Source organism: Neltuma alba, unplaced genomic scaffold (assembly GCF_004799145.2).
Source record: "Neltuma alba isolate B1F8T4 unplaced genomic scaffold, ASM479914v2 tig00002517_pilon, whole genome shotgun sequence".
Taxonomy (NCBI): Eukaryota; Viridiplantae; Streptophyta; class Magnoliopsida; order Fabales; family Fabaceae; genus Neltuma; species Neltuma alba.
In genome coordinates, this window is record NW_021632894.1 from 19,872 (window position 1) to 46,844 (window position 26,973).

Below are 26,973 nucleotides of genomic sequence, written 5' to 3' on the forward strand. Positions count from 1 at the left end.
AGCAGGCAAGCGACTGGGAAACGACAAAAGTGATGATAGGAAACAGCTTTAATAAGTAGTCGGAGGCAGGTTGGAATTACCCTGGAGGGAAACCCCGGAACCGTTCCTTAATTACGGGCTCCTTTTTAATTTTAATTATTTTGTTCTCCTTTCATTCATCCGGTAAGACCTGTGAGATGTCTATATAATATTAACCACATTTACAAATTAAATATACAAATGAGCTTTTGCTGGCAAAAAGGAAAAAACATACCAATGAGACCACTCTTTTGTATAAACCTTGTTCCTTTACCTTTCTACCCCAGCTAAGACGCTAAGAGGCGTTTGATAAATTCTCTTTGAATTCTTTAAATTCATCAACTGTTTCTGAACAAAATACTAATGCACATTTGAGAAATCGTACTATATTAATATGAATTTTTATTTACTAAGAGTATAATCCAGGAGTTGTTAATGAGACTGTTGTAATTATGGGATCATGGTTGGGACCCATTAACATGGTCCTAAGCCCTAACACTGGCTGGATGGGGAACCTGGACGAGGCGACCCCTACTTTCTGTGCACATGCAGATGCAGCTTCAGGAGGAGGCTGCACCCTCAAAAATTGTCGTCACCAATGCTTTCAAAATGTCCGAAAATACCCTTTAAATAAAAATAATAATCTGAATAAACATTATATTTGGAGGCAGGAGTGCGGTCATAAAAATGGAGCGTAGGGAGTAGCTGGCGGAGGCATAGGATTGCATGACTGTACGTGTCTCTTCTTTTCATGCTCTCCTCCCTCATTTCAGCCTTCAATGTTCTTTGACTTTTCATTCTTCGGTAACACAAAGGCCAACCCATGTTTTTCACTTCCACCGTTATAAACCCATCCCCCCAAATTTGCTATCGTTTCTAAATAGTATTACTGCTTTTAAAAAAAAACGCCGTTCTCCATGGTGGGCGTTCCAAAGCTTCCGTCTTTCAAGGAATACAACCGGCCATGTCTACTCCCATGGCTATGGGCATAACATAAAATATGCCGTCACATTCTTCTTCTTCTTCCTGTTGTTGTATATGCTTGTGACGTTCGAGTGAGATTGATCAGCACAGTGAAATATTAGAGAGTTTAGGGAATAGAAAGAACCAAAAAGGCGACGGGGTTAGGAGGGTGTGGCGTATTCGGGATATTACTATTGCACGGCAGCAACAGTTGATGAGGATGGCCTCAGCGCACGATTGGGAAGACCAGTTCGACCTGCTTTTGAAGACATGGCATCATGAACTTATGGCCCCCCGGGGATAATCACAAAGGGTTAATTCGGATTCGGCCCTCTTTTTTAAATTCCCCTTTTCTTTCGTTTTATACAGAAGCCGCCCTTTTTTCATGTCGTTTTTCAAAACGGAGAGGAAAAGTAAGCTTTTCCAAAGGAAGAATAGGAGACTGGAAAGTGAGTGAAGTGCAATTGTGAAGCCTCTTCTGGCCCAATTCTATGACCCCATCTGACCAAACCTGGATTATAATGTTTAGGTTTGTTGGGCTTATGAAAACCCACGTTTCCAAGGCCTTAACTCAATGATGGAGAGGCAGCTCAGCGATACTCACCCACCTGTAAATCCATTCGATCTGTGTCATTCATAAATGGAATCCGAGTACAAACTCCCAATCTCGTCGGAGCTGCGGAAACTCAGTTCTGTTTGGTTGATAGCATGTAAGGAATAAAAATGATTTTTAGAGATAATTGTTTTTCTCAGAGGTGTACAAATGTTACTTTGATTGCCAAACGTCTATGCCTACGCCCTTTTATTATCTTACGAAGCAATACCATTCTTGTGGGCAAGCTTACTCATAAAGTTGGTTACAGTTTAGCAAGCTTTTAAATTCCTTCATGAATATAGGACTCCTGGGCATGACTTATCGCACTTGAAGAACCTGACAATAAATATTTTGAATTTTAGTTTAGCTAAATCTTTAGGAAAATTACTTTATGGAATATGATTATATTGTTCCAGACCTTATCATCGGCCACAAGCATTTTTCGAGTTTTGTCCAGCCTCCGGAAACTGCATGTGACTACAAGAGTTTTGACAGGCCCATCATCTTTCTCCATCATAAGATTCCCTTTCTTTATCTCATTCTCCTTTACGTTAAAGCTCAACTTTCTATTGAAATCTCTGGTGACAGACTTGATAACTTAGTTTTTTGTTGTTGTTATATTAAGAGTCGGATATGGTATTTTATTAGTCAACTCATTCTTATATTAAGAGTCGGATATGGTATTTTATTATCGTGATTTAAATATCATTTTGCAGATTGAACAAGATACATCTTCACAAATAGTTTACAGAGCTCTCTCTCTTCATTTTCCTTTTCAGTTTTCTTTCCAAAACTTTCATAACAGAAACATAGAAATATTCTCTTTTAAATAAAGATATAATATAAGAAATAAGGCTGGCAAAAAAAAAAAAAAGAAATAAGAAATTGAATCATTAACGGAAGGGTCAATAATCTGTCAAGTAGTTCAAGGCTTCTTTTTCTTTCCTTGGGTAAAAAAAGTCCATCCCAGCCGATACAAGTTTTAGTCCAGGTGAAATTATGTACGGGAAGATTCAAAATTGAAAACAACATGAATTCGTTTTGCTTACTACGTTTTCCAGCAATCAAAGAGTGTAAATGTGGATTTGAAGAAAGAAAGAGAGAAATCAGAAATGAGAAATACCTTTCAAATTTCCTGAAAGCAAAGAGGCAGTGAAGTATGTTGCGATAATTAAGCTTCAGATGCTCAACAAAAAAGCTTATGAGAATGGCGTCGCGGTAGCCGGACCGGGAGGCCAGACCGTACATTTGAAGACAAACAGACAACGATGCCTTGGCAATGCGTTTATATAAGGCCACCTGTCCACTTCCAGTTTGTCCCTTTTGCCCACGTGTCGTGTAAGCAATCACAATCGGAACAATGTTTCTGACTCGTATGTAATCACAAGAGTTACTCATATATTCACCCATCTGTTTGTTCCCAAAATAACGTGGCGATATATCCTTAAAAACTTGGAATACAAATAGGAAGTATATACAAAAAGGTGATGTCATTAGGACTTGTATGCCATCCACATTCATTCATTCGCCAATGTATTGTACATGATTTTACACTTGTCTTGAAACATGCCACATATGAATGATGATTTTCACCCCAAATTTGATACGTCATTTTCCATAATATTCTTGTCGGATCTTGACAGGGGAAAAGAAGGCATTAAAGCGAAGCACAGATAGGGGTTGATGATACAGGGGAGGTCCCAGCATGAAGGCCTTGAAGATGAGCACTTATGATGGTGTCTGTGCATCAAATCAGCTCCCATCACTTATGCAAACAGAGCTTCTATATATATGGACCAACCTTGTGAAATCTATACACAACTCATTGCAGCTTCATTTGCTGGCCCATACGCCTTCCTTTTGCCATACCCATAAATTAATCACCAAATCAACTATGGTCTGGTCATAACATAAGCTATAGTCTATATATAGTTACAGAATTCAGGGCCTTTTATGCAGCTTCAAATTTAGGTATTTCTGCTTTTAATTGACACGGATGATTACGGAAGGATCATAAGCAAGCTATGCCGTGTAGTTCTGTCACGCCTTCACGAACAATACTGGATTGCTAGTGTGTGTTGACTGCGACAGTTACAAGCATGCAAAGTTGCCAATAAAATCCAATGCCCCAACTTTTCATCCATGGTCTCCTACCTTAAACACTCAATAATATGATTCAAGAGACAATATATATAGCAACCAACATTCCCTGTCTTCCTTTCTTTCTTGATATGTAATAGTTGCACTAGACACCAATCATCTCTGTTAATGGCAATCCACAATCCAGTTGTGTCTTCATCCTTCTCTTGAGAAATCTATATTTAAAAGCAACATCAAACAAGATGACTATATAATGGTCCCTATAGGGTTGTGGTCTCCAAATGGTCAAATTATGCCATTAAACTGTGGGCTTTGGCGTGAGAATGAAGCGAAAATGTCATACAAAAAATAATGCTAATCACGGAAACCAAAAGTTTCATGATTGAAACGGAACATGGGATTTGCCTTGAACATCATTTTGCTTCGAAATTGCTTCTAAACGTGCACAACAAAACTGAACGTGCTAATTATGCAGACACCCACATTAACCTCCACTTCACCTGACAATAAAATTTTACATGATTCAAAAACGGTGGAAAGATGACTATTACAATTCCTGGGCTCAGAAAGAGCAGATATTTATCAGTGTGAGCATATGATACTCATTATGCTTAGAATAAATTTGAAAACCTCACAAAGCTTCACAACAGATTGAACATGCTCAAGGAGACATGAATCACAGAGAATGTTTCCTTCCATACACTTGACAAGGAGTGGAACTTGAGCAATCAACATTCTTCATCAATGTGTTTTGAACAAAGCCTACACTTTCAGGACTTTCAGCTCGGGCTTCAATATTAATCTTTTTTTTTGGGCGAAAAACTCTTCAGGGTTTGCCAGACAAATTTGATATATGGTTTGTATTTTACCCCAATATTGTCAGAGAATTTCTAGATATTGGGGAAAATTAAATCTAGAGGGTTAAAGAAATGAACATTTCTTTACCCGATGATGCAGCATGCAGTGTTCTTGGGGAAAAATTCATACATACTTGGTGACTAAAGATATAAAAACAAGTTAGGTAGGCCACGAAGAATAATTACAAGGGGATTTATTATTCATTTGATAACAAAAACAAAACAGACCTAGTAAGAGGCTAATTAAGGAGAATCTCTGAGACAGCAGTTTTCTTTCAGTAGCGGAAAGACATTGAACGAATATGATTATTATAAACAGTGGATAGGAAATAAACAAGATAGTACTTTAATGTTTTGGCATTTCAAGGAGACAGTAGAGTAGAGAATATTAGGGTACCAAGAAAAGCATGAAAAGTGTAATGAAGAATGAAGAAGGGGGATTCTGGGGTTGATGCATGTGATAAAAGCAAGGTTCGTGAAGCCCCCAAGAGACCACGCCCGTTTGGAGGCAATCATGTGGTCTATTTTGTTATTATTTCTCTCCTCTTTTCTTTCTTTTTTATGACTTTTCCTCCTCTCCTTTAAGTTTACCTCGCCCCCCTACAAAACATCAACGTTCTTCTGTTTTCCACTTTACAATGCCAACAAGAAAAGGGGAAAAATTCAATCCTTGAACCGTCAAGCACTGTTATGGACTGTAATGTGCTGTTAATCGGCGACAGTGTTTCTAATCAACCTCGGCAAATGCAATGCTATTCAGAGTTGCAACACAAAAGGCATTAGCAAAAATAATAGAGCAAAATATATTCTATAAAACTTATACAAATCCAAACTAGTGGGGCATATATGCTATTCATAATTCCTAAGTTATATATAGCAGAACTTACTTCAGAATGCACGGGCAATCTAGTTGGTAAATCAAAGTGAGAGTTAATGCGTGACATGGTTTCATTGTGAGCGTGGGTATTAATTTAATGGAGAGAAGTTTATGACGTAAAGAGTGACACATGCCAAAAGTTATGGTTACAGAAATGTCCAAAAATGAGCATGTAAAAGCCAAAAGTGGTGCCATGGTAGAAAGGCAAACGCCGGGAACTGCCAAACTGTGATTTCACAGCCGCTCGTGCGGACAAGCCACCACGCTCTCTCAGTAGGTACCGAGTAAATATGTGGTGGTCTCGTACGATCTTTTTGGTTAGATTCATAGGATTCTAACTATAAAGATTAAAAAACCACAAGAAAGAAAGAAAGCTGAGAGACCAGATATGTTTAGGTGATGGGGTTAGCCAAATAACAAAAGTTATGTTAATTTCAAAAAGAGGGCTCGAGAATCGGTGAATCTAGTTTAGTATGAAGCGCCAGGGGAGCTTTTAACTGTCCCGAAAAAAGGTAGCTCACTAGTTTACCCACCCCTTCCCTCAAACAAATACGGATACCTTTCCTAGCCCGACTTGTGCCTCTATATATATTATATATTCTGCCTTGGAGGCTTACTCCCAGTCACAAGCAAGTGGACTTCACAGAAAATGGAATCGGAGAAGGCGGTGGAAACTGTGATAGTCGGCAACTATGTGGAAATGGAAAGCGAAGGAAAGCCCAGGAGCATCAAATCCAGGCTCTCCAAGCTCTTGTGGCATGGAGGTTCTGTTTATGATGCATGGTTCAGCTGTGCTTCCAACCAGGTTCGCTTCTTTTCTCTTGCTTTCACTTACATGGTGTGATATTTATATGCACACATATTCATAATCCTAATAATGGAGTGTGGTTGGGGCAACGAATTTGGCAGGTGGCTCAAGTGCTGCTCACACTGCCTTACTCATTTTCGCAGCTGGGAATGCTGTCCGGAGTGCTTTTTCAACTCTTGTACGGCTTGCTGGGCAGCTGGACTGCCTACCTCATTAGCGTTCTCTACATCGAATACAGAACCAGAAAAGAGCGAGAGAAAGTCGATTTCAGAAACCATGTCATCCAGGTTTAGTTTAAATTATGTCCCATCCGCCCATCCATCTAGAGCCAGCGCTTGCTGCCTACTTGCCTTTCTTTTCCCTCTCAATTGTGACATTAGGCGTTTTTCTATGGCAGTGGTTCGAAGTTCTCGATGGACTGCTGGGAAAGCACTGGAGAAACGTGGGTCTGGCATTTAACTGTACATTTCTGCTGTTTGGATCTGTCATCCAACTGATCGCCTGCGCAAGGTCCCTCTCCCTCCGTCGATCTTTAACCCTTGCTTCTAACTACTAAACTCCTTTTGATCGTATATTTTCATTTGGTAATGTCTTGATAAAAGTGAAACAATCAGTTATGTTTCTGGTGGTAGTAGTGTTATAGAGTTAAGATCATGATATGAACCAGAAACGAAGTAGAAGAAGGCATATGAGTGATGACTGACGAGGCATTCGGTTTGGGTGTGGTGTTGTAAAATGTGCAGCAACATATATTACATAAACGACAACTTGGACAAAAGGACGTGGACTTATATATTCGGAGCATGCTGTGCCACCAGCGTGTTCATTCCTTCGTTCCACAATTACAGAATTTGGTCCTTCTTGGGTCTGCTCATGACCACTTACACTGCCTGGTACCTCGCCGTTGCGTCTCTTCTGCACGGCCAGGTTGGGATTATATATTCATTAATTACGTTGATAACCATGGACTATCACCGGTCATAAGTACTGATAATATATAATGAATTGATGATTTGGGTACGTAGGTGGAAGGAGTAAGGCATTCGGGTCCAACCAAGCTGGTGCTCTACTTCACGGGGGCCACCAACATTCTCTACACATTCGGGGGACATGCTGTTACAGTGTAAGACCTTAATTCCTGTCCTTGACCTCGTTTGCTTTCTCCTATATATTAATTCTGCCTTTGCATTTGCGGCCTAAAAATGCCAATGGCCTTGTCCGGCGTGGGATGCCCAAAAGCAAAAGGAACCGCCATTTTCCCTGTCATTGCTTCTGCTTAACTCCTTTTTTCCTTTCTCCCAATCATTCTGTTTTCTCGTGTCATCCCAAAAGTTTTCTCCTTTTTCTCTTTCCCTTTTGCCGCCGGCCACCTTGGTCCGGTGCCAGCCTCGTGTCACCTCTTATAAAAGAATTATAACTCTGTCTGAAATTCATTCTTCTATTTATGCTCTATATTTTTCAAAAATAAACCTTGTATTTCAGAGGATTTGAATTATATAATCTGCAGTGAAGGATGATTGGTTGAGAGGGTGAGGACTCGTGAAACCATAATTTTTTTTTTGTTGGGACGAAGTAGCAATTGATGGGAAAAATAATTGGACAGGGAGATAATGCACGCCATGTGGAAGCCGGAGAAGTTCAAGAGCATATACTTATTGGCGACGGCGTATGTGCTGACGCTAACGCTTCCATCGGCGGCGGCGGTGTACTGGGCGTTCGGCGACCTGCTCTTAGATCATTCAAACGCCTTCTCTCTGCTTCCCCGAACGCCGTTCCGAGACGCCGCCGTGATCCTGATGCTAATCCACCAGTTCATAACCTTCGGCTTCGCCTGCACGCCTCTCTACTTGGTGTGGGAGAAAGCCATCGGCATGCACTCCTCCACCAGCCTCTGTAAGCGGGCCGCCGTCAGATTGCCCGTCGTTATCCCCATCTGGTTCCTGGCCATCATTTTCCCTTTCTTCGGCCCCATCAATTCCACCGTAGGATCCCTCCTCGTCAGCTTCACCGTCTACATCATCCCCGCTCTGGCCCACATCTTCACCTTCCTCTCACCTTCTTCCAGACAGGTACACATCTGAGTTCATTGATTCCGTTTCAATATATATGTGTGTGTGGAGCTTATTAATTACTGTCTCATCTCATGATTATAAAAACTAATTGATTAATTTAAGGAGATTAAAAAAATAAATTAAACTAATTAAATTTATTGGTTAGAACTATTATTATTAAATGGACTATTTTGAAAAAGAATGTATAATATGATAGACAAAGTATATTAGGGTCTTATAATTAAGATCAAAATAAAAATCAAACAAGATTTATATTAAAGACAGGAGGTAATAGCTAATTGTGATGGCGTTAATTTGCAGAATGCGGTGGAGCAGCCTCCGAAGTACGTAGGAAGGTGGGTGGGAGCGTTTACGATCAACGTGATAGTGGTGGTGTGGGTGACGGTGGTGGGGTTTGGATTCGGTGGGTGGGCGAGCATGGTTAATTTCATACACCAGATTGACACCTTCGGCCTCTTCACCAAGTGCTACCAGTGCCCCATCCCTCCGGCGGTGCCCATATCGCCGCCACAAATTTTGAATGCCACCGCTCCCTCGCCGGCTCTTCACCCTTCTCCTCATCAACTTCCTCCCCGTTGATGCATACATGCCTATCACGGATGTCCATTCCGCTGGCTGCTAAAGCTCAACAAAATATATATGTATTTTTGTTCTTTTGGCGCAGTCCCTTATATAGCCCCCTTTTTTGTTAGTTGAGTTGAGGACTTCATTTGTTATCATTGATTTTATAACCAAATTATATAACTATGAGAACTGTGGAATTCAAATCTTCGGGCCAAAAAAAGGTCACAAAATCTAAGCTTCGACAATGAATTAAATAGATTTCGTTGGCCAAAAAAGAAACTAAATAGATTTAAAAATCTTGAATGCACAGGAAATCGGCAATCCAATAGAAATATCTCCCTTCCCGTAGTTCTAGATTTTGATTCTGGCCATGGATTCACCGTTGGATACCTCATTTTGGTGGTGGGGGCTCCGTTTCCAATCTCTTCCACGAATAAACTGAATCACATGACTTTCTTTTTGTTTTCTTATCTTACGTAAACATTTCAACAGCATTAAAATATTTTTCTAAGAAATTCTAAGTATAAGTTCTTAAAATCTAATTTAACTCCAAAAGAGGCTTTGAGTTGTCTCACCACCTACGACTCCACAGACAATGAAGGGTCTATATGAGAGAAGCTCCCGCTTCCGTTGTCAAGCCGATGGACATGGATCCCGCCAACAGCCCAATGTTCAGCCTTTATTCTCATGTTCCTTTCTCCTATTTTCCCCTTCTTTTGCCTTTATTCTCATGTTCTTTCTCCTATTTTCCCCTTCTTTTATTTTTTTTTTAAAAAAAGCCCCCCTCTATTTTTCCAAATAAAAATCGATAGGTTACTTTCTTTTTTCTTTAATTATATTACTACATTCGATTTATCTTATTGTTAATATCAATATCAATCCAAAACACAAAATTCAGAAGAAAATTATTATATTCCTAAATTCCGAATAATACAACTTCTTTCGTAACTTATTTTCACTCTTCGTTTTCAGAGGAGTTCTTTTTTCATCATGTTTTGAAAAGTTCACATTTAAATATTGAAATAAAATTCAATTTTTCCAAATTATAATATTCTTACATGACAGAAGAGACATCTAGTGATTACATTAAAGAACATCCGATGATAAATAATGGCTTAAATTACTAATTAGTCATCAGTAAATCGATATATAAAACATAATAGCATGGCGTCGTTTATTTGCTATTTCTTATTATTCATTCATTATTTTTAAATGGCATATTTTAAACAGAACATATATTTTCATAAAATCATCTAATAGCTTCAAATATAAGAGCATTATTGTGAAAAGAACAACAAATCCTCAGCTGCTGTTGAAAAAGACCTAGATACATTTTCCTATGTCAAACACAATTTCAAAGACGAGTTCATCAGTCACCACTTGTGTAGAATAGAACTTGTTGCATTATATTAATGGATATGGTGATTAAAATTGTTACTGCCTCAGCTTTTGCAAGTAAACAGTGAAAGTTGAAACGCCTGTAGCAACCAAGGAGAATGCGACCCTTCACATGTCTCCATGTCCTCGAGAACCACTCCATCTGTTCCTATTTTTGGCGAAGAACACCACAGTCACAGAGCATTAGAGTGGAGTCCTCACTGGCTGATGCTACGAGGGTAAACCTGGGCAAATAGCCATGTCTCTCTTATCTTCCCCACAAAACTGCTTAGACCCGACCACATCTAGTCATCTAAGGCAGCCACTATCATTCAGGATTTCTATAAAACCAAGGCAGCCACTATCATTCAGGATTTCTATCAAACCAAACAAAGCTTACATCATCGCTCTTCTACCAATATTCATAAACCGCATCTTCCCTTTCTTCGGCTATTTTCTATTTTTTTTGGCATGAACTTAACATTGCCTTTGCTTTCCCTGCAATCAAGCAAGAAGCCAGGCCCTCCAAAACCACAGCTTCCTGTATTGAGACTACCCCCCCCCCCCCCCAGCACAAGAAAATGAGAGACAGCAATGTTATTTTGACCCCCTAGACAACGGAACTGATACAAGTCAGCTTGAGAGATTACAATCTCTTGTCTAGGATCTTTGTGGGGTCTCTTTATTGACTCACAATTACCATACACCTCCTAACAGAGACCATATCAACATCCGTAGCAATCACCAAAAAAAAAAAAAAAAACATGCGCACTTTCTTTAGCTGGCAATCCACTACCATCGGAACATCCAAGAGATCATGTTTATAATAAGATAACAAGAATAAGGCAGGATAGATTTTGTTCATCATGTGTATTAACACTTAGAAACAGAGAGTATACATCTACTCACATCTGATCTTTACCATAATCCCTCCATTTCACTATGCCAGAAACACAAAATCCCAAGTCTAACTGCTTACCCTATGAACTTCAAAATAAAGCCCCAACTAAATAGATTCAGCCCCAAAAACCCTACCCTTCTCAAAACATAAGTTCCAAATTATAGCAGAAAACGAACCGCATAACACAAAGCAAATCCACCCATCACGGCACCACAAAAGGATCGGATAGAGACATTAGAAAGCATAAAACAGGCTCAGCGAGCGCCGGTTGGGCAGTCCCTGGCAAAATGCCCAGACTCCCCACAGTTGTAGCAGCCTCCGCCGCCTCCGCCGCCGTACCTACCTCCTCCTCCGCCGCCGCCGCCTCCCTGGTAGCAATCCCTGGCCAGGTGACCAACCTCACCGCAGTTATAACAACCCCCTCCGCCGCCACCGCCGCCGAATCCACCGCCATAACCACCACCACCCCCGCCTCTTCCACCGCGACTGCCACCATAACCTCCACCAGCCCCGTAGCCACCGCCATAAGAACCGCCTCGGCCGCCTCCGAAGGATCTGTTCCCCCCAGCACCGCCTCCACCGCGTCGGCTCCCCTGAACATTAGACTCGGAGGGGCCGGTGACGTCGACGGCCTTGGTACGGCCATCGGAGTCGGACTCGATCAGAAACTCGACAGACTCTCCGTCGCCAAGACTGCGAAACCCATCGGACCGGATCGCAGATTGGTGGACAAAGAGGTCCTCGCCGCCATCATCCGGGGTGATGAAGCCGAAACCCTTCTGGTCACTGAACCACTTCACCTTCCCAGTCACCCTCTCACCCATCTCTGCTCGGATCTCGCTCTTTCTCTGGCTTTAGCGCTAGGGCCAGAAGGGGCAGGGAGGCTGTACTTATATGCAACAACCGGAAATAGGGTTGGACACGTCAGCGAAGGACCGCGATCATTAAATATCAAATATTAAATATTAAATCGCGGATAAATATCTCTGTGCCTTTTGTGGGGCCATCATTTTGGGACCAGCGGCGATCCATGTGACAGCGACAATTTCAGATTTGCTGGAAGGATGATCCAACGGCCAGAGATCTGAAATGATTGAATATTGAGCGTTGGATTGGGAATCGTCCTGCGAGAAGCTGATGGGTAGTGAAACCGTCAACCCTGGTTTCCCGACCCTTTACAATTTGATTGGGAGTTTAATTAAAATTAGTCAGTAATTGCTCCCTAAAAATTTAATCAGGATGAAATTTATATGAACCTCAGTAATGAGGGTATAATTGGCCAAAAAAATAAAAGTAATGAGGGTATAAAATAGAAGAGAGCGCGGGAGTGTCGCCTGGAATTGTGATCTCCAAAGACGCCATTGCTGAAGCATTTTCAAAGCAGAGAAGAGGCACTGATTCAGTGATTGGGGTGTCATAACTTTGATTTGTGCCCTTTCGTTGACGCTATTTAAAATTGAAACGTATGCCATTTCCAGTGCTTGTGTAGGGGTTGAGTCATGGAGATCTTGGCCCTTCACCGACACGACCAATGTGTTTATGTTTACCTGAGGGTTTCAAAAGCGAGAAGGCTAACCAGCAAGCGGCTGTGATGGGACAGGGCGAAGCCTGTTTGAGGATTTGAAGCTTCTCTGGAGAGCAAATGGATCATGGATTCAGGTTGTGATGTGTGATGATAACCTGACATGGAGTCACAGGCAGGGACGAATGGTGAGGAGATGTTGTGTAGCTGTATAATTGATGACGAGCATCTTCATGAACTCCTTCCCTCATTTCACCTTGCAAGATTTCTTTCTGTAGCCACTCCTTGAAGAGGCCATCTCTGTCTGTAGCAGAGCAAGAGGGTTTGATGAAGGAGACAGAAGAGGAGATATGGAGTTGTGGACTTTTGGGCAGCTACGCTTATATGAGTCCGAGGTTTCAATGAATTGTGAGTTTATGTGGAGCCCAGCCTTTAATTAACGTCACCTTTTCTGTAATAAAATCATTTCTAATCTTTTTTAATGTCTCCTTAAAGAAACTTCCTATGTATAATTATATTTTTTGTTGAATAATTAAATAACAAATATCTAGAATGATTAGAAATGAAGAGATTGATGGCAAAACTCCTTACTGAGAGTTCACATCTCCAAGCTACCCTGACATTTAATTGCCATTCTCCCCAAATCTCAGCCCCGTCAACAACACACATATATGGATCTTATATCTGAGTACTATTGTCTTGCATTATGTGAGTAAAAATAGACGTGCATGCGTCCATATATAGATCATATTGCAGCTTAACAACACTAGTCCGGATCCTGGCTTCTGCAGCTGGGAACTGATGATGATGGATTCAGGACTCATTAAAATTCCTCTCTTGAACAATGATCATCCTAATTATTATCCAATGTCATAAAGGATATGGGAACTTGAGATTCCTAGGAGGTGTAACGCCTTCCTTTGGCTCACCTTTCATAATTAACTCCTCACCAATAAATCTTGGGAAGAGCATGGACTTCATGCTTTGGTTCAACAACCCGCCATTTCCGTCGCATTTAAAAAGGTTCTATGTCGATGAGTTTTGGGACAGGATGGTCAGGAATGATATCTCGTTATCCATTTGATGGCGTGACTTATTTGCTATTATTTGGCGACTTTGTGGGAAGGAAGAAATGAAAGGATCTTGGAAGAGAAACATACTAGTGATCAAGTGTTGTTGATTAGAGCTAAAGTTAGTCTTAGTTGTACAGAGGAGGCAGGCATCAAACATGCAGGGGCCAATGTGCCTGGAGGAAGGATGGGTTGCTATGAATATAGATGGCACCTTCCCTTATGCCGTGAAGCAAACGGGCTGTGGAGGCATTATTAGATATCATTTCGGCACATTTCTTGATGCTTTCATGCTTAGACTGCATGAATTTATTGAGAAATTCTTACATGAGAGCTATGGGGTTGCTTGATGGGATTGAAAAGAGCTTGGGAATGCGGTTCTCTTCAGCGACTCCAGAGAAGCTATTTGGCTCACTGAGGAAAATAATCATCATGATCACGACGAGGATGACCTTATTTTCCGGGTTCAAAGCATACTGATGACAGGCTAGCGGGTGAGGATCAATAGGACAAACCATGGTTATAATGCAGAAGCGATTCAAATAATCTAAAGTTTGATGCTTTTTCTTGAACTGAATTTCTGTCTGAGGTACGTGAATATTAATGCCATTGATTACGTAGAGGAAACATAGAAAGATGGTATACACGAGAATTGAACTATGATTGCACAGAAAGTTTCAAGCTATCCCTTGAATTCTTGCGTGAGTAAGACCAACACATGCATCAACAAAATCTTGATCTATGAAATCCGTGGAAAATATCTGAAGCCTATCATCACACCCCTGGGAGAAGCACTGAGCAATGAAGAGCCTAGCATACCGATGGATTCTCTTTGTAACAGGTTTCACATGCAGAACTGGGTTATCTGGCACCGGCGTGACCGTATTCTCCACCCTATAAAAATACTTCCTGGACGCCACCGGTGCTTGTTCCTTCAAATGCTTCATATTGCTCTCGAATTTCGTTGACGGTAAGTCTGTGTTGATCCAGTCATCCTTCAAATACCCTGCGCTCCACAAGGCACCCCCTCTTTCTGGGGAACTCAATTTTCTCGGCCTCCAAACACAAATAATCCTCCTAGGTAAAACCTCCGCGATAGTCTTCTTGAATACATTATCATCCTGGTGAATCAGAAGCTCCCCGAGTTGATCCACCAAATACTTATCAAACCCAGGCGGGTCCCTGTGCCCAATCTCCGTTCTGAGCTCGAGAATTATGATCTCTGACTTCGTTTCTGAGAGAAATCTTTTCACATCATCCATCACAACTTGAATTCCGTACGTAATCAGAATTCCGTGACATACATTGCCATTCTCCTCAACACGAATATCAAGCACTCGCGTGCCCATCACGAGCTGTTCATGGACAGATAACGTTTGGCATTGTGCGAAAGGGCGAGAGATGAAGGGGACGCCGATTTTGTTGGTTGCAGAATCATGGGTTCCTGGCCAAACAATTTTATAAATATGAAGATTTTTTGGGTTGAGAGTTGACATCCAATTTTTTCTATCTCGGGGGTGGTAACGAGAACCAGGAAAGTCTTGCCCATAAAGTTTAAGATCAGAAAGACTTCTGTTTTGGATTTCGAGTGTGTTTCGTCTTTCGATCTGTGTAGCAACCGCGGAGCCCATCTTCTATTTTGGACGACAATGAATCGGACAAGGGAGAGGAAGAATTTTTGCTTTCTCCTCCTCCTGATTGATTCTACGCTTGCTGCTGGGATTACACATCATATATCGGACAATGATGAAAACTCGAATACTTCTTTTCCTAAAGAAACTTTTGTTGGATATCAATGCTTGTGCCCAAATCGGTTCTTTTCTTTTCTCCATTGCTTTGTCATCAATTCAATGTTCCTTTCGTGTGTATTAGCTACAATACAATGATCCCCGTTTTGCCTTAGTTTTTTTTTTTTTTTTTGGGTCAGAACAATTATTCCTCGTTGTATGCGAAGGAAAAGGGACCCACGAATAGGAAATGATGCTAAATTTATATTCACTCGGTCATAAAATTCATTTAATTTAGAGTCTTCGTTATTTGGTTTTTTTCACGACAGATATAAATTAACTATTAGGTTCAAATCACATGCAGTTCGACTGTTAGACAAAATAATTTCTAGACCCAAGTGGCCAACAGACTGACTCATTCACTTGATTTACGGGCTAATATATTTATAAGAAAATTAATCTTTTAGTTCTTTAATTTTTAACTCAATTTTAACTCAATCCCTCAATTATAACTTGGTACAACTTGGTTTCTGAACTTTTAACTTATTTGTAACTCAATTCTCAGTTTTTTTCAGTTTTTATACTATGATTCTAAGTCATATGTGATAAAAATGACTAATAACACCCTTATAATTATTTTTGCCTCAGCTCCACCTGTTCTGTTTTTCCAAAAAATAAAACAAACAAAAGAACAAGCTGCGTAAACCAGATGATCATCCTTCCCACCAGTATTCGCAGGCTTGCCGGTGTCTTTATGGTCTCTGAGATCACCACAGTTGGGATCCAAACCAATTCCTAGCTTCAAATCTAACACTCACTTCCATTCTCGCTTTGAAGTTCACTGCCCTCATCCCCCGTTCCTCCCTCCTGAAAATGCTGCAGATTTGGAGGATAGTTTATTTCTTTGGAGTAGGTAAGAAAAACGGTTCTTTTTACGAAGCAACCATTTTCTAATCCCAAAAAGCATGGCAATCCAATTAAAAAAGTGACCTCATTCTTCCATACCGACTAACCCTAATTATAAGGTTCCATTTGAAGAATTATTAAAATCTCTACCTTCTTCTCTTCTCCTTTTAATAAGTACTTTCCCTTTTTATTTTATTTTATTAAAACGCCTCTCCTCTTTTGGAACCAAACACTACAATAACGCGGTACAAAAAGTGGATTGCAATATTTCGTGAATTGACCATCCATCATGATACCATCCACGGTTGAGATATCTCTGGTCCTTCTCCGCATTGGAAATTAAGAACTTGTTTAGAACAATAATTTAAGTTTTAAAAATTATTTTTTAATTGTGATTTATTAAAAAAAAAGTAAATATATAAGTATTTTGCCTCTAATTATGATCCCAAAAAGCAGTAAGTGGGAGGAAGTCAAGTAATATGCTTTTTTGCTTTTCGTCCACGTCAGCAAAAACGGGCGTATCTTCCCATCATATTCATACATACATGCCACCATTTACGCCGTCGGATGCAGACTTCATCCCCCATTCTCATCCCTAGATTACTTTGACTCCTTCGCTCTCCCCCAACTCCAACTCTGATCGAGACACACACCTTCACGTCAGATTTCCTCTTATACTAATCTCTTTCAGATATCTGACTGTGATGGAATGGTCATGCTCGTTTGCTTTCGCAAGCAACCAATGACACTCTTGAACAAACCAAGGAAGTGATCTGGTATATGTATATTCATGCACCAATCAGTAAATTAGGGAACTTTTATATCCTTATTCCTTCCCTGGTGATCCCCTTGTACTCTCGAGGTGCATGCACGGGGTTAAAATGGTAAGTGTGCCCGCAATTTTAAGGCAAGTCCATCCATCAAGATTGAGACAAAACCCTTGTGGTGTCAAGTCTCAAATGTAAATGAATGGGGCAGCTTTTTAATTATCAGAAAAGGTCATGGGGGAAAGGCTGTAGGCATCAAGTGTGGGAGGAGAATCTTTTGAAGCAGTCCAGACGCGGATATGGTGCGCATTTGTTGTGTACCTGCATGAACAATTGATGAATGCTCTTGCTGTTGCTATATGCAACCCAAAGTTTTTGGCTGTACTGTTTCCAACAAGCATATACGACAAGGACTGTGTACGTACGTCGCGATTTGACAGGCCTTGTTAATGGTTTGCTTTGGCATGAAAAAGTTGCTGTTTAGGTCACTTGTGCCCGTCACAGAGAGGATTAATTGCAGCGCCTTTGACAGTGAATATGCCCAACAAGTGGATATATTGTCCTGAAACACAAAAATTTGCCAACATTTTGGCGCACCAAAATGGTTTTTGTGACCTTAATACACAATCAACGCCCTGTAAATCAAAATAAGTGCATCCTCCTTCAAACACAATCGTGTTATCCCTATCAAAATTCATTCAGGAACCTGGGACAGCTCTGAAAGAGGCATAGAGCCCCATTTCACTCAAAGATTTCAGTGCTCCTCTTCTCGAATTTTGGTTCAGTAAGATTATGGTCATCTAAATTTGAAGCGCGCACCAGAGATGTATTTCCCAATGGCATACGATGTTGATAAACTCCCTAGAGATCCAGATACAAACCCAACGTTAGGCCCCATCTGGGTCCTCCATAGAAAGGGAATCGGAATCGGAATCGGAAAAATTTGTACAGCATCCATTAGATTCCTATCTCTCCCCATGAATTTATCCCTTATCACTCGTTAGTTTCGTAGACGTTTATAATATTTGTACAGAGCTCTGGCAAAATATACACACACATATTACGTTTTAATTATAAAAACTAGTTAATTAATTTAATAAAATTAAAAAAAAAATTAAGTTGGTTATTTGTAATAAATAAGCATTGTTTTTTCTAAAATATTTTTACTAATCAAGTTTATTGACTAGAATTATTATTGTTAAAAGGACTATCTTAAAAAAAAATAAATATTAGAGACAAAATGGATTCAGATATTATATCAAAATAAAAATCAAACTATATTTCACCTTATTCATTTCCCCCCTTCTAGATTCCTTCAGTCCACGTCATCATATTCTGTGTGCCTCACGATACTCGCATCTGCACCATCAACCACCGTCGGATCTTTCAAATCCCCCAGCTCATCTTCGCCCGTCGATCAATTTACTGGAAAGTGCAAACACGGGGTTAGCAGATAAGAGCTGAGAAGGGAGATCCTCTTGACTCTTTCATCTAACCCACACTCACACCTTCCTATTCTCTCTTTCATTTCTTTCTCGGCCGGCCATAACCAGGTTAGCTCCTCTCATGTTGCCGACTGTAATTGAATGCTTCTTTTTGTTTTCCGCTCTTTCTTGATTGTGCAAAACCCTAATAGAAACTAATCCCACTCGCCCCTACACTGAGGATCTGCTATTCATGGGCCGCTCCATTAATTAATTACCTCTAACCGTACAGATCCATTTCTTTCTGGTTTTCTAGCTTATCTCGTCATCATTTTAACGTTTTGATATAGGTTGTCTATTTCAATTCGTTCTTGACGCTTGTGATTGTAAATCGTCTCAATACCAGTCATGCTTCCTTTCCGTCCCCCACTTCTGTTGCAGACCCTTCGATAACTAGGTTTCTGATTCTTTTTCTCTATCCCTTTGCGGTGAATCTAGGGTTGGTAGCATCATTGTGTATTGCTCATGGATTATGGTGCTGAGTCTTCTAATGGATATCACGACATAGAGAGGAATAGCGTGGAGGATGAGGTCTCTACCGAGACCAGTGCAGGGCCTGACGAATTGAAGGATTTGAAAGCAGAAGAGATGCCAGAGAAGGCAACAGAGGATCGAGAGCATTCCCATGATCGGGGAGAAAACGGCCATCCCGAGGATAATATTGGAGATGACGATCCTTCTGACACATTTAGTGCTTCGGATTCTACTCTGCTGCATGAAAATCTTGACGCTCCTCAAGAGGCGGAGAACTTTGAGGAGGCGGTTTCCATTGCTTCTGAGTCTGGCGAACCCATGGAGGGGGAGGCAGAAGTAATTGTTAATCAGGAGGGACTTGATAGCATTCATTTGGATGGAATTGATTCTGGAGGGACCGTAGATGGAGTATTGGGTAATGAATCATACGGTGCAGGGAAGGATGAGTTGGAGGGCAGTGATGAGAATGCTGGAAAGGCATCATCTGAGTTAAACACAGATGTAGTTGTTAGGGAGAATGCTGGCATCACAAATATTAGCTCTGGTTTAGCGAGCGAGAAGACTGAAAATGAGGAGTATTTGACTCCAAGTGCAAACGGAGGTCTGGTCTTGGAAAATGAATGTGGAGACAGGGTGGATACTGTTGTTTCTGAATCTTATACAGAATCTGAAGCCAGTGAGAAGATTCTGGATGAAGGTGCTGGTTCTAAGGTTGAAGATTTGGAGGGAAGTATCAAGGATATTGTATCTTGGGATGGCAGTACTGAGGAGCAGTCTAATGCTCCAGGCAAACCTCATCATGAAATTGAAGATAATAGTGGTGAAGAAGTACACGGCAGCTCAGCTCACGTGGCTGCAGAACATCAGGTTGAAACTACTGGGGATGTAAATTATGAAGTCCACGGCACTGATATAAGCCACGAGAATAACTATACTGAAGGGCTGTGTATATCTGATGATAAGAGTACTGAATGTGAAGATCATTGCAATGTGAATGCAAAGGATACTACGGCTGGATCAGACTTAGAGCATAAGGAAGCAGTAACTGAACTAGGAGACGCTTCCCCCATTCCACTGGAATCTGTGGGGGAGAGGGCAATGGACCTGGATGCTGGAAGCTCATCTTTGCAAAATTCTTCTACTGATAAGGAAAGTATTCAAGCTACAGTGGCTGAATTTATTGAAGGAACGGACAAAAGTTATCCATCTCAAAACGATGACAAAGAATTTGTTGGGGGCTGTGATGGCTCCCCTGTTGTTGAGGAGCCTGAAAAATTACAGGAGAAGAATGTCAAAGAGAAGCATGCCCCTCACATCACTCAAGAACAGAATGTTCAGCATGCTGGGGAGCCTGTTTCTTCAACTGGAAAACCAGCTGTTACTAATCCATCTCCTGTTCGTCCAGCTGGCCTTGGGCGGGCCGCACCATTATTGGAACCTGCACCTAGGGTGGTGCCACAGCCTCGAGCAAATGGTACTGTATCTGGTACGCAGTCTCAACAAATTGAGGACTCCTCAAATGTTGAGGCTGAGGAGAATGATGAAACTCGAGAGAAACTTCAGATGATCAGGGTGAAGTTTTTACGCCTGGCTCACAGGCTTGGGCAGACTCCACATAATGTTGTTGTAGCACAGGTTTTGTATAGACTAGGGTTGGCAGAGCAGCTCAGAGGGAGAAACGGGGGCCGTGTTGGGGCTTTTAGTTTTGATCGGGCTAGTGCTATGGCTGAGCAGCTTGAAGCAGCAGGTCAAGAGCCTCTTGATTTCTCTTGCACAATAATGGTTCTTGGAAAAACTGGAGTTGGTAAAAGTGCTACCATCAATTCTATTTTTGATGAGGTTAAGTTCAATACTGATGCTTTTCATATGGGAACAAAGAAAGTTCAGGACATCGTGGGAACTGTGCAGGGCATAAAGGTAAGAGTCATTGATACACCAGGGCTTCTACCGCCCTTGTCCGATCAGCGCCATAATGAGAGGATCCTTCACTCTGTCAAACGGTTTATCAAGAAAACACCACCAGATATTGTACTGTATCTTGATAGATTAGACATGCAGAGCAGGGATTTTAGTGATATGCCACTGTTACGCACAATTACTGAGATTTTTGGGCCATCAATATGGTTCAATGCTATTGTGGTTTTGACTCATGCGGCATCTGCTCCACCTGATGGTCCTAATGGTACAGCCTCTAGCTATGATATGTTTGTCACCCAGCGTTCTCATGTTGTGCAGCAAGCTATTCGCCAAGCTGCTGGAGATATGCGACTCATGAATCCTGTATCATTGGTAGAGAACCACTCTGCATGCAGAACAAATAGGGCTGGGCAGAGAGTGTTGCCAAATGGCCAGGTTTGGAAACCTCACTTATTACTTCTGTCTTTTGCATCAAAAATTCTTGCGGAAGCAAATGCTCTTCTTAAGTTGCAAGATAGTCCACCTGGAAAGCCTTACCCAGCTCGGGCTAGGGCTCCACCACTACCTTTTCTATTATCATCTCTTCTGCAGTCAAGACCACAGTTGAAGACACCAGAGGAGCAGTTTGGTGATGAGGACAGCATTGATGATGAACTGGATGAGTCATCTGACTCTGATGATGAAACAGAGCTTAATGACTTGCCACCTTTTAAACCTTTAACAAAGGCCCAACTGGAACAACTGTCTAAAGCTCAGAAGAAGGCATATTTTGATGAATTAGAATACAGAGAAAAGCTCTTTATGAAGAAGCAATTGAAGGAAGAAAAAAAGCAGCGAAAGTTGATGAAGAAAATAGCAGAATCTGCAAAAGATTTGCCGACTGACTTCAGTGAAAATGCAGAAGAAGAAAGTAGCAGTGCAGCTTCTGTACCTGTTCCTATGCCAGATCTAGCGTTGCCTGCCTCTTTTGATTCTGATAATCCTACTCATCGCTATCGATATCTTGATTCATCCAACCAGTGGCTTGTGAGACCTGTGCTTGAAACTCACGGATGGGATCATGATGTGGGTTATGAAGGAATAAATGCAGAAAGATTGTTTGTTCTTAGAGACAAGATACCCTTGTCTTTCTCTGGTCAGATTTCAAAGGATAAAAAGGATGCTAATGTCCAGATGGAAATAGCCAGTTCCATAAAGCATGGGGAAGGGAAAGCAACTTCATTAGGTTTTGACATGCAGACTGTTGGGAAGGACTTAGCGTATACCTTACGCAGTGAGACAAGATTTTGTAATTTTAGGAGAAATAAGGCAACTGCTGGACTCTCCTTTACTGTCCTGGGCGATTCATTTTCAGGTGGAGTGAAAGTTGAAGATAAATTGGTTGCTAATAAAAGGTTCAAGGTGGTTTTAACTGGGGGTGCAATGACCAGTCGTGGTGACGTTGCTTATGGTGGCAGTTTGGAGGCTCAATTGAGAGATAAAGATTATCCTCTTGGACGCTCGCTGTCAACTCTTGGTCTATCTATTATGGATTGGCATGGGGACCTTGCGGTTGGCTGTAATTTACAATCACAGATCCCTGTTGGAAGGCATACAAATGTCATTGCCCGTGCCAATTTGAACAACAGAGGAGCGGGACAAATCAGTATTAGATTAAATAGCTCAGAACAACTTCAAATCGTTTTGATTGGGCTTGTCCCTCTACTTAAGAAGCTTGCTGGTTATGCTCAACAGCTGCAGTTCGGACAATGACGACAATGATAAAGTTAGTTTTTCTATGCTGCGACACTTGCGGGGTAATACTCTTAGGAATAACTTTCAAGATAGCATGTCTTGCTGGTCACCATGAAATGAGTGATACTAAGTTGCTTCATGTGTTTTATACCTACAAGTATCTTCTTTGATCTTAGTCTTTGTAGCTTCCCTTCTTAGATGTTCACCTCCGGTATTTTGTTGCATCATGCTATTGGATTTCAAGTAATGCATCTTTTGAGTAATGTCTATTTTAATTACCTATGGTTGCGTGGATTTATTTGTTTTATCTTATGGTGTTATCACTTGGCTTTCATACCTAGATCGATGATTTTTCATTCCCCCGGAATCATTCTCTCTCGTTTGTTGTTATGGTTCGGGCATTAATATATATCCCCTGTATCTTAGAAGGCAGTGCAAATCCCAGCTTTTCTTGTCACCATATGTTCGACGTAGTATAGCCACTCCTAGGCGTGGCGAACGCCCGAGGAACGCTGTTGCTAAGTGGAGGACAGAGAGACTGGGAAGGAGAATAGACGTTGAATGCCAACCACTAGATCTTCTGTATTTTTGATGTTATCACACTGCATTGCTCTATTTAGCTGTTGCCATACGCCGGGACTAGGGTGCATAACTGACGCTTGGCGGCAAGTGGAAAATGGGCAGTTAAAATGTTAACCAGTCCATTCTAAACGCAATTTTGTTGGTCGTCTGTTGCGTGAGGTTCATGATAAATTATGTTCTTCTTGTCTTTAGTATAATATCTATTTAACTAATTTGATTAGATTTAAAAAGTTAGGTAAGTTAGTTAATTATAAGAAATGTGACATGTTTTTTTTAAAATATTATGATTATCTTCCTGAATATCTTATTACTTTCGGTCTTTAATATAAGATCTTGTTTAACTTTTATTTTAGTCTTAAATATAAGATCTAAATTTATTTTGTCTTTCATATTTATACATTTTTTTGAAGAGTCTTTCTAACAATAATTCTAGCAAATACACTTAATTAGTAAGGATATTTTAGAAAAGACAATACCTATTTATTATAAATAACTAATTTAATTTTTTTAATATATTTAAATTAGTCAACTAACTCTTATAATTAGGATCAGAGATAGTGTTTTCTTTTTTTAGTTCATTATGGTTGAGGGTGATGTATAGGGGTAATTTAGAAAAAAATTAATAAATATGAAAAATAAGTTTTATATTTAGGATTAACATTAACTCAATAATTAGGTCTTATATTAAGAATATGAAAAGTATTTGTTCAATCTTATTTATAAGGCATAGGCATTTCGAGGAGGGGGGCTTTTATGTGGAGCATCACATTGATATGGGGCAGCGTAGGGGATTTTTTTTTTCAATTTTAAAACAGTTACATATTTTTAAAATTTTTGCTCCATTTCAATAAGCAGCATTGAAAATAATAGCTGGTACAGATTTTTATAGGTTTTATCAAGAAATAAAAAATTAGACTAGACATTCAACTAGTTGAGGTAATGGTTAAAAGGTTAATAAGTCAAATTGGGATCAACTTGGAGTTAAACTGGTCATATTAAAATAATATAATTTAATTAAAAATAACAAAGTATAACAACATTAAGCATTTTGATCTTTACAATTCTTGAATAACTAAAAGTAATAATCAGTGATACCATAATCATCATTAAAATTCGTTTAAATCTATAATGATTGAGATATTAGGATTTAATTGAGAAAAAAATAAGACAAATAGCAATATAATCATTTAAACTGATTCATTATTGGTTTTTATCAGTTTATCCTCAGTTTGATCAGGTTGATACTAGTTTAATACCTAGACAAAATTAGACCATTAGCTGATTCATTGGTTTTTTAGTTGAACGGACTAATTCAATCTTTTTTTTTTCATTGGGTTTTATATTATATATATAAAAGAATTCTTTATTATTGTAAAAAGATCTTGGGGAAGGCAGTGCCGAAGTTTATGTGCTCGTGTGAATAATTGATCTTATGGTGTTGCACCATGCAACCCAAAATAATGGATGAGGGTTGAGAATGCTGAGAGTACAGGGCGAGGGCAGCGTGCTTTATCTTGGGTCACAACTTTGGGTCAATTGCACTACGAGAAGGTTCATTTGCCGTTTGCAATATGTTTTGCCTAAAAGACTCCTGCTTTCGTGTCTGAGTTAAATAAACGACATAAACGGCCCTTTTTCTTTTTGGGGTGAACGGTGCGAATAGTCAGTTTTAGCGGAACGGCGGAACTTGGCATGGTGAAAGCCATTAGCTAAGATAAAAGCACTATGCACTTAATAAACTGTCCCCTGGTGCAATACTTGATCACAGGTCGTTTCGCTTCTGTGATGCAAAGTAAATAACATGTAATGATTTTTTTTGGGGGGAATATATCAAATTAATTATTGATTAAAACCGAATAGTAATATATAATAATCACTATTGCATCAATATATAATCGCTGTCCATACATAATCAGTATCATGAATGTCAAATATGTTAGCTATTACACGCACTCACGCAGTATGAGAACAGAAGAATTTTTCAGCGGAATCGGCACACAGCACATTTCAAAGGAAAACAGGAGCAAAATTATTGAATCACGGTGACGTTATAGGCAACAATGGCATCACCGGTGGCGGGGTTGAGCCAGTGAGTGTGGGCAAGTGCATAGCCCCGTGCCAGCCGGAACTTCCCGGTGCCACCCACGACCGGCATCTCTCGGACCGGGTTCATAGCCGAGTTCTTGCCCAGAATGCTGATGGAGCTGCCATCCGTAAAGGAGAAGCTCATGGACATCAGCAAACCCAACTCCTGCTGACATGCCGACGTATAAAGACCCTGCGCCCGCCCCACGAGCTTCGAATTCGGGTCGGGCGTCTCCGTCAGGGGGTCGTCAGCCATCATCACGACTCCGAAAAGGGTGGTGGATTTGTATGTATCCACGGGTTCAACCACCCGAACAGCAGTCGGGTTCTTTCCACTGAGTATGTCGTGGAAGTAGAAATGGAGGTTAGTGACGGTCTCCTTCTTCTCCGCTTCAGCAGCAGCTCTTAATGGGCTCATTGCCGCCGCCATTAACAACACAAGCATCATCATCTCAAATGCCTGCTTTGACATCTTTTTTCTGTTCTGAGTCACAGAGAGAACGCAACAGAAGAGTGCTTATACCAAATGGTTGTTTGTGGCTCTGTAAGAACATAATGCCTTGTACTTGTCTCTGTTTGCGTATATATAGAATATGAAGGCTACGATGGCTTTGTTCCGAGGATGCTGAGGAGAGTCAAAAGGGCGTTCAACAACAATTGACCAAATGGTGATTTTTGGGTGGCAGGGCGGTCTGAAGGTGCGGGTGGTCGTTTAGCTGTATTAGCAACCATGGTCAGCCGATGTTTGGGATGAAATTTAAATTAGGTTTAATAGAAAAGGCCAAAAATGGCAGCAAAATCACTGTAAATCTGGCGGCATTAATGGACACAATTGCCGGATGATTTAAATAATATGTAAATATCTATATCTTGTACCAAAAAAATCTCTCGTGTCACTTTCTTTGAAATCGTGTTCCATTTTCAAAGCATGCTCATTTTTTCCCTTGCATCCCTTTCTATCAAGGGATATATGACCTTTTTAATTTTTTTTTTTAATATACATAATCATACAGGCACCCCTCAAGTTATGATGTATACTGTGTCCCTTGTAAATGAGTGACTAATATTGTGAGTTTGGCTGTTTGATTTGTTAAGGACTGGGCTTAATAATCTCCGTAATCAATTACTCTTTGAATTTAATTAGTTCTGTAGTGAAACCCACACCGACTAAATTAGTGTACCGAAATACTTTGTTTCTTTCTTCTATTTAAACTAAATAGTTCCTTGCGTAAATCACATTTGATGGTGCTATTCCCTGTTCAGTTGACTTTTCAATTCTTTTTTGAATATTTTCCAACCACATATATTTAACATGGGGAGTGGGGACCCATCCCGATTAAATTAGTGCACATCTTTTCAAACCAAGACAGCTATGAAAGTATTGCTTATATTCAGTTATTCACATTCAACACCCAAGATTGAGCTACATAAATTTTTAAATCACCATTGTTGACATTTATACTATATAATTTATTATTTTCAATTTTAATATTTTTTCACGGAGTGAAAGTTAATTTTGAACTGTTTGCAGGGGGCACATACTTATTTATGGATCAATAAGGTACGGCAGATA

The 26,973-nt window shown here is 40.4% G+C and overlaps 5 protein-coding genes across 5 annotated transcripts; 2 read left to right on the plus strand and 3 right to left on the minus strand.

Annotated features, from left to right (window-relative positions):
- Window positions 1–6,058: 6,058 nt before the first annotated feature.
- On the plus strand, window positions 6,059–9,056 carry LOC114730876 (auxin transporter-like protein 5). The gene is made up of 7 exons (XM_028917981.1): window positions 6,059–6,215; window positions 6,320–6,505; window positions 6,616–6,728; window positions 6,962–7,145; window positions 7,244–7,341; window positions 7,822–8,287; window positions 8,591–9,056. The coding sequence occupies exons 1-7, from the start codon at window positions 6,060–6,062 to the stop codon at window positions 8,867–8,869; spliced, it is 1,482 nt and encodes a 493-aa protein (XP_028773814.1). The 5' UTR covers window position 6,059; the 3' UTR covers window positions 8,870–9,056.
- A 1,968-nt stretch (window positions 9,057–11,024) lies between these two features.
- On the minus strand, window positions 11,025–11,999 carry LOC114730891 (glycine-rich protein 2-like). Its single transcript, XM_028918002.1, has one exon. The coding sequence runs from the start codon at window positions 11,954–11,956 to the stop codon at window positions 11,387–11,389; it is 570 nt and encodes a 189-aa protein (XP_028773835.1). The 5' UTR covers window positions 11,957–11,999; the 3' UTR covers window positions 11,025–11,386.
- Window positions 12,000–14,401: 2,402 nt separating this feature from the next.
- LOC114730883 (PI-PLC X-box domain-containing protein DDB_G0293730-like) lies at window positions 14,402–15,355 on the minus strand. The gene has a single exon (XM_028917994.1). It carries the CDS (start codon window positions 15,353–15,355, stop codon window positions 14,402–14,404), a length of 954 nt encoding a protein of 317 aa, XP_028773827.1.
- Window positions 15,356–18,597: 3,242 nt separating this feature from the next.
- On the plus strand, window positions 18,598–23,040 carry LOC114730867 (translocase of chloroplast 120, chloroplastic-like). The gene is made up of 2 exons (XM_028917973.1): window positions 18,598–18,677; window positions 19,047–23,040. The coding sequence occupies exon 2, from the start codon at window positions 19,074–19,076 to the stop codon at window positions 22,749–22,751; it is 3,678 nt and encodes a 1,225-aa protein (XP_028773806.1). The 5' UTR covers window positions 18,598–18,677; window positions 19,047–19,073; the 3' UTR covers window positions 22,752–23,040.
- A 2,134-nt stretch (window positions 23,041–25,174) lies between these two features.
- Window positions 25,175–25,950, minus strand: LOC114730969 (dirigent protein 23-like). The gene has a single exon (XM_028918086.1). The coding sequence runs from the start codon at window positions 25,870–25,872 to the stop codon at window positions 25,345–25,347; it is 528 nt and encodes a 175-aa protein (XP_028773919.1). The 5' UTR covers window positions 25,873–25,950; the 3' UTR covers window positions 25,175–25,344.
- Window positions 25,951–26,973: the final 1,023 nt, after the last annotated feature.

Bases quoted from the DNA above. Each gene is read 5' to 3' on its own strand.
- LOC114730876 (XM_028917981.1), top strand. From the start codon at position 6,060: ATGGAATCGGAGAAGGCGGTGGAAACTGTGATAGTCGGCAACTATGTG. The intron at 6,506-6,615 runs GTTTAGTTTAAA...TTTCTATGGCAG, and splicing joins TCAGAAACCATGTCATCCAG to TGGTTCGAAGTTCTCGATGG. The intron at 8,288-8,590 runs GTACACATCTGA...GTTAATTTGCAG, and splicing joins TCTCACCTTCTTCCAGACAG to AATGCGGTGGAGCAGCCTCC.
- LOC114730891 (XM_028918002.1), bottom strand. From the start codon at position 11,956: ATGGGTGAGAGGGTGACTGGGAAGGTGAAGTGGTTCAGTGACCAGAAG.
- LOC114730883 (XM_028917994.1), bottom strand. From the start codon at position 15,355: ATGGGCTCCGCGGTTGCTACACAGATCGAAAGACGAAACACACTCGAA.
- LOC114730867 (XM_028917973.1), top strand. From the start codon at position 19,074: ATGGATTATGGTGCTGAGTCTTCTAATGGATATCACGACATAGAGAGG.
- LOC114730969 (XM_028918086.1), bottom strand. From the start codon at position 25,872: ATGTCAAAGCAGGCATTTGAGATGATGATGCTTGTGTTGTTAATGGCG.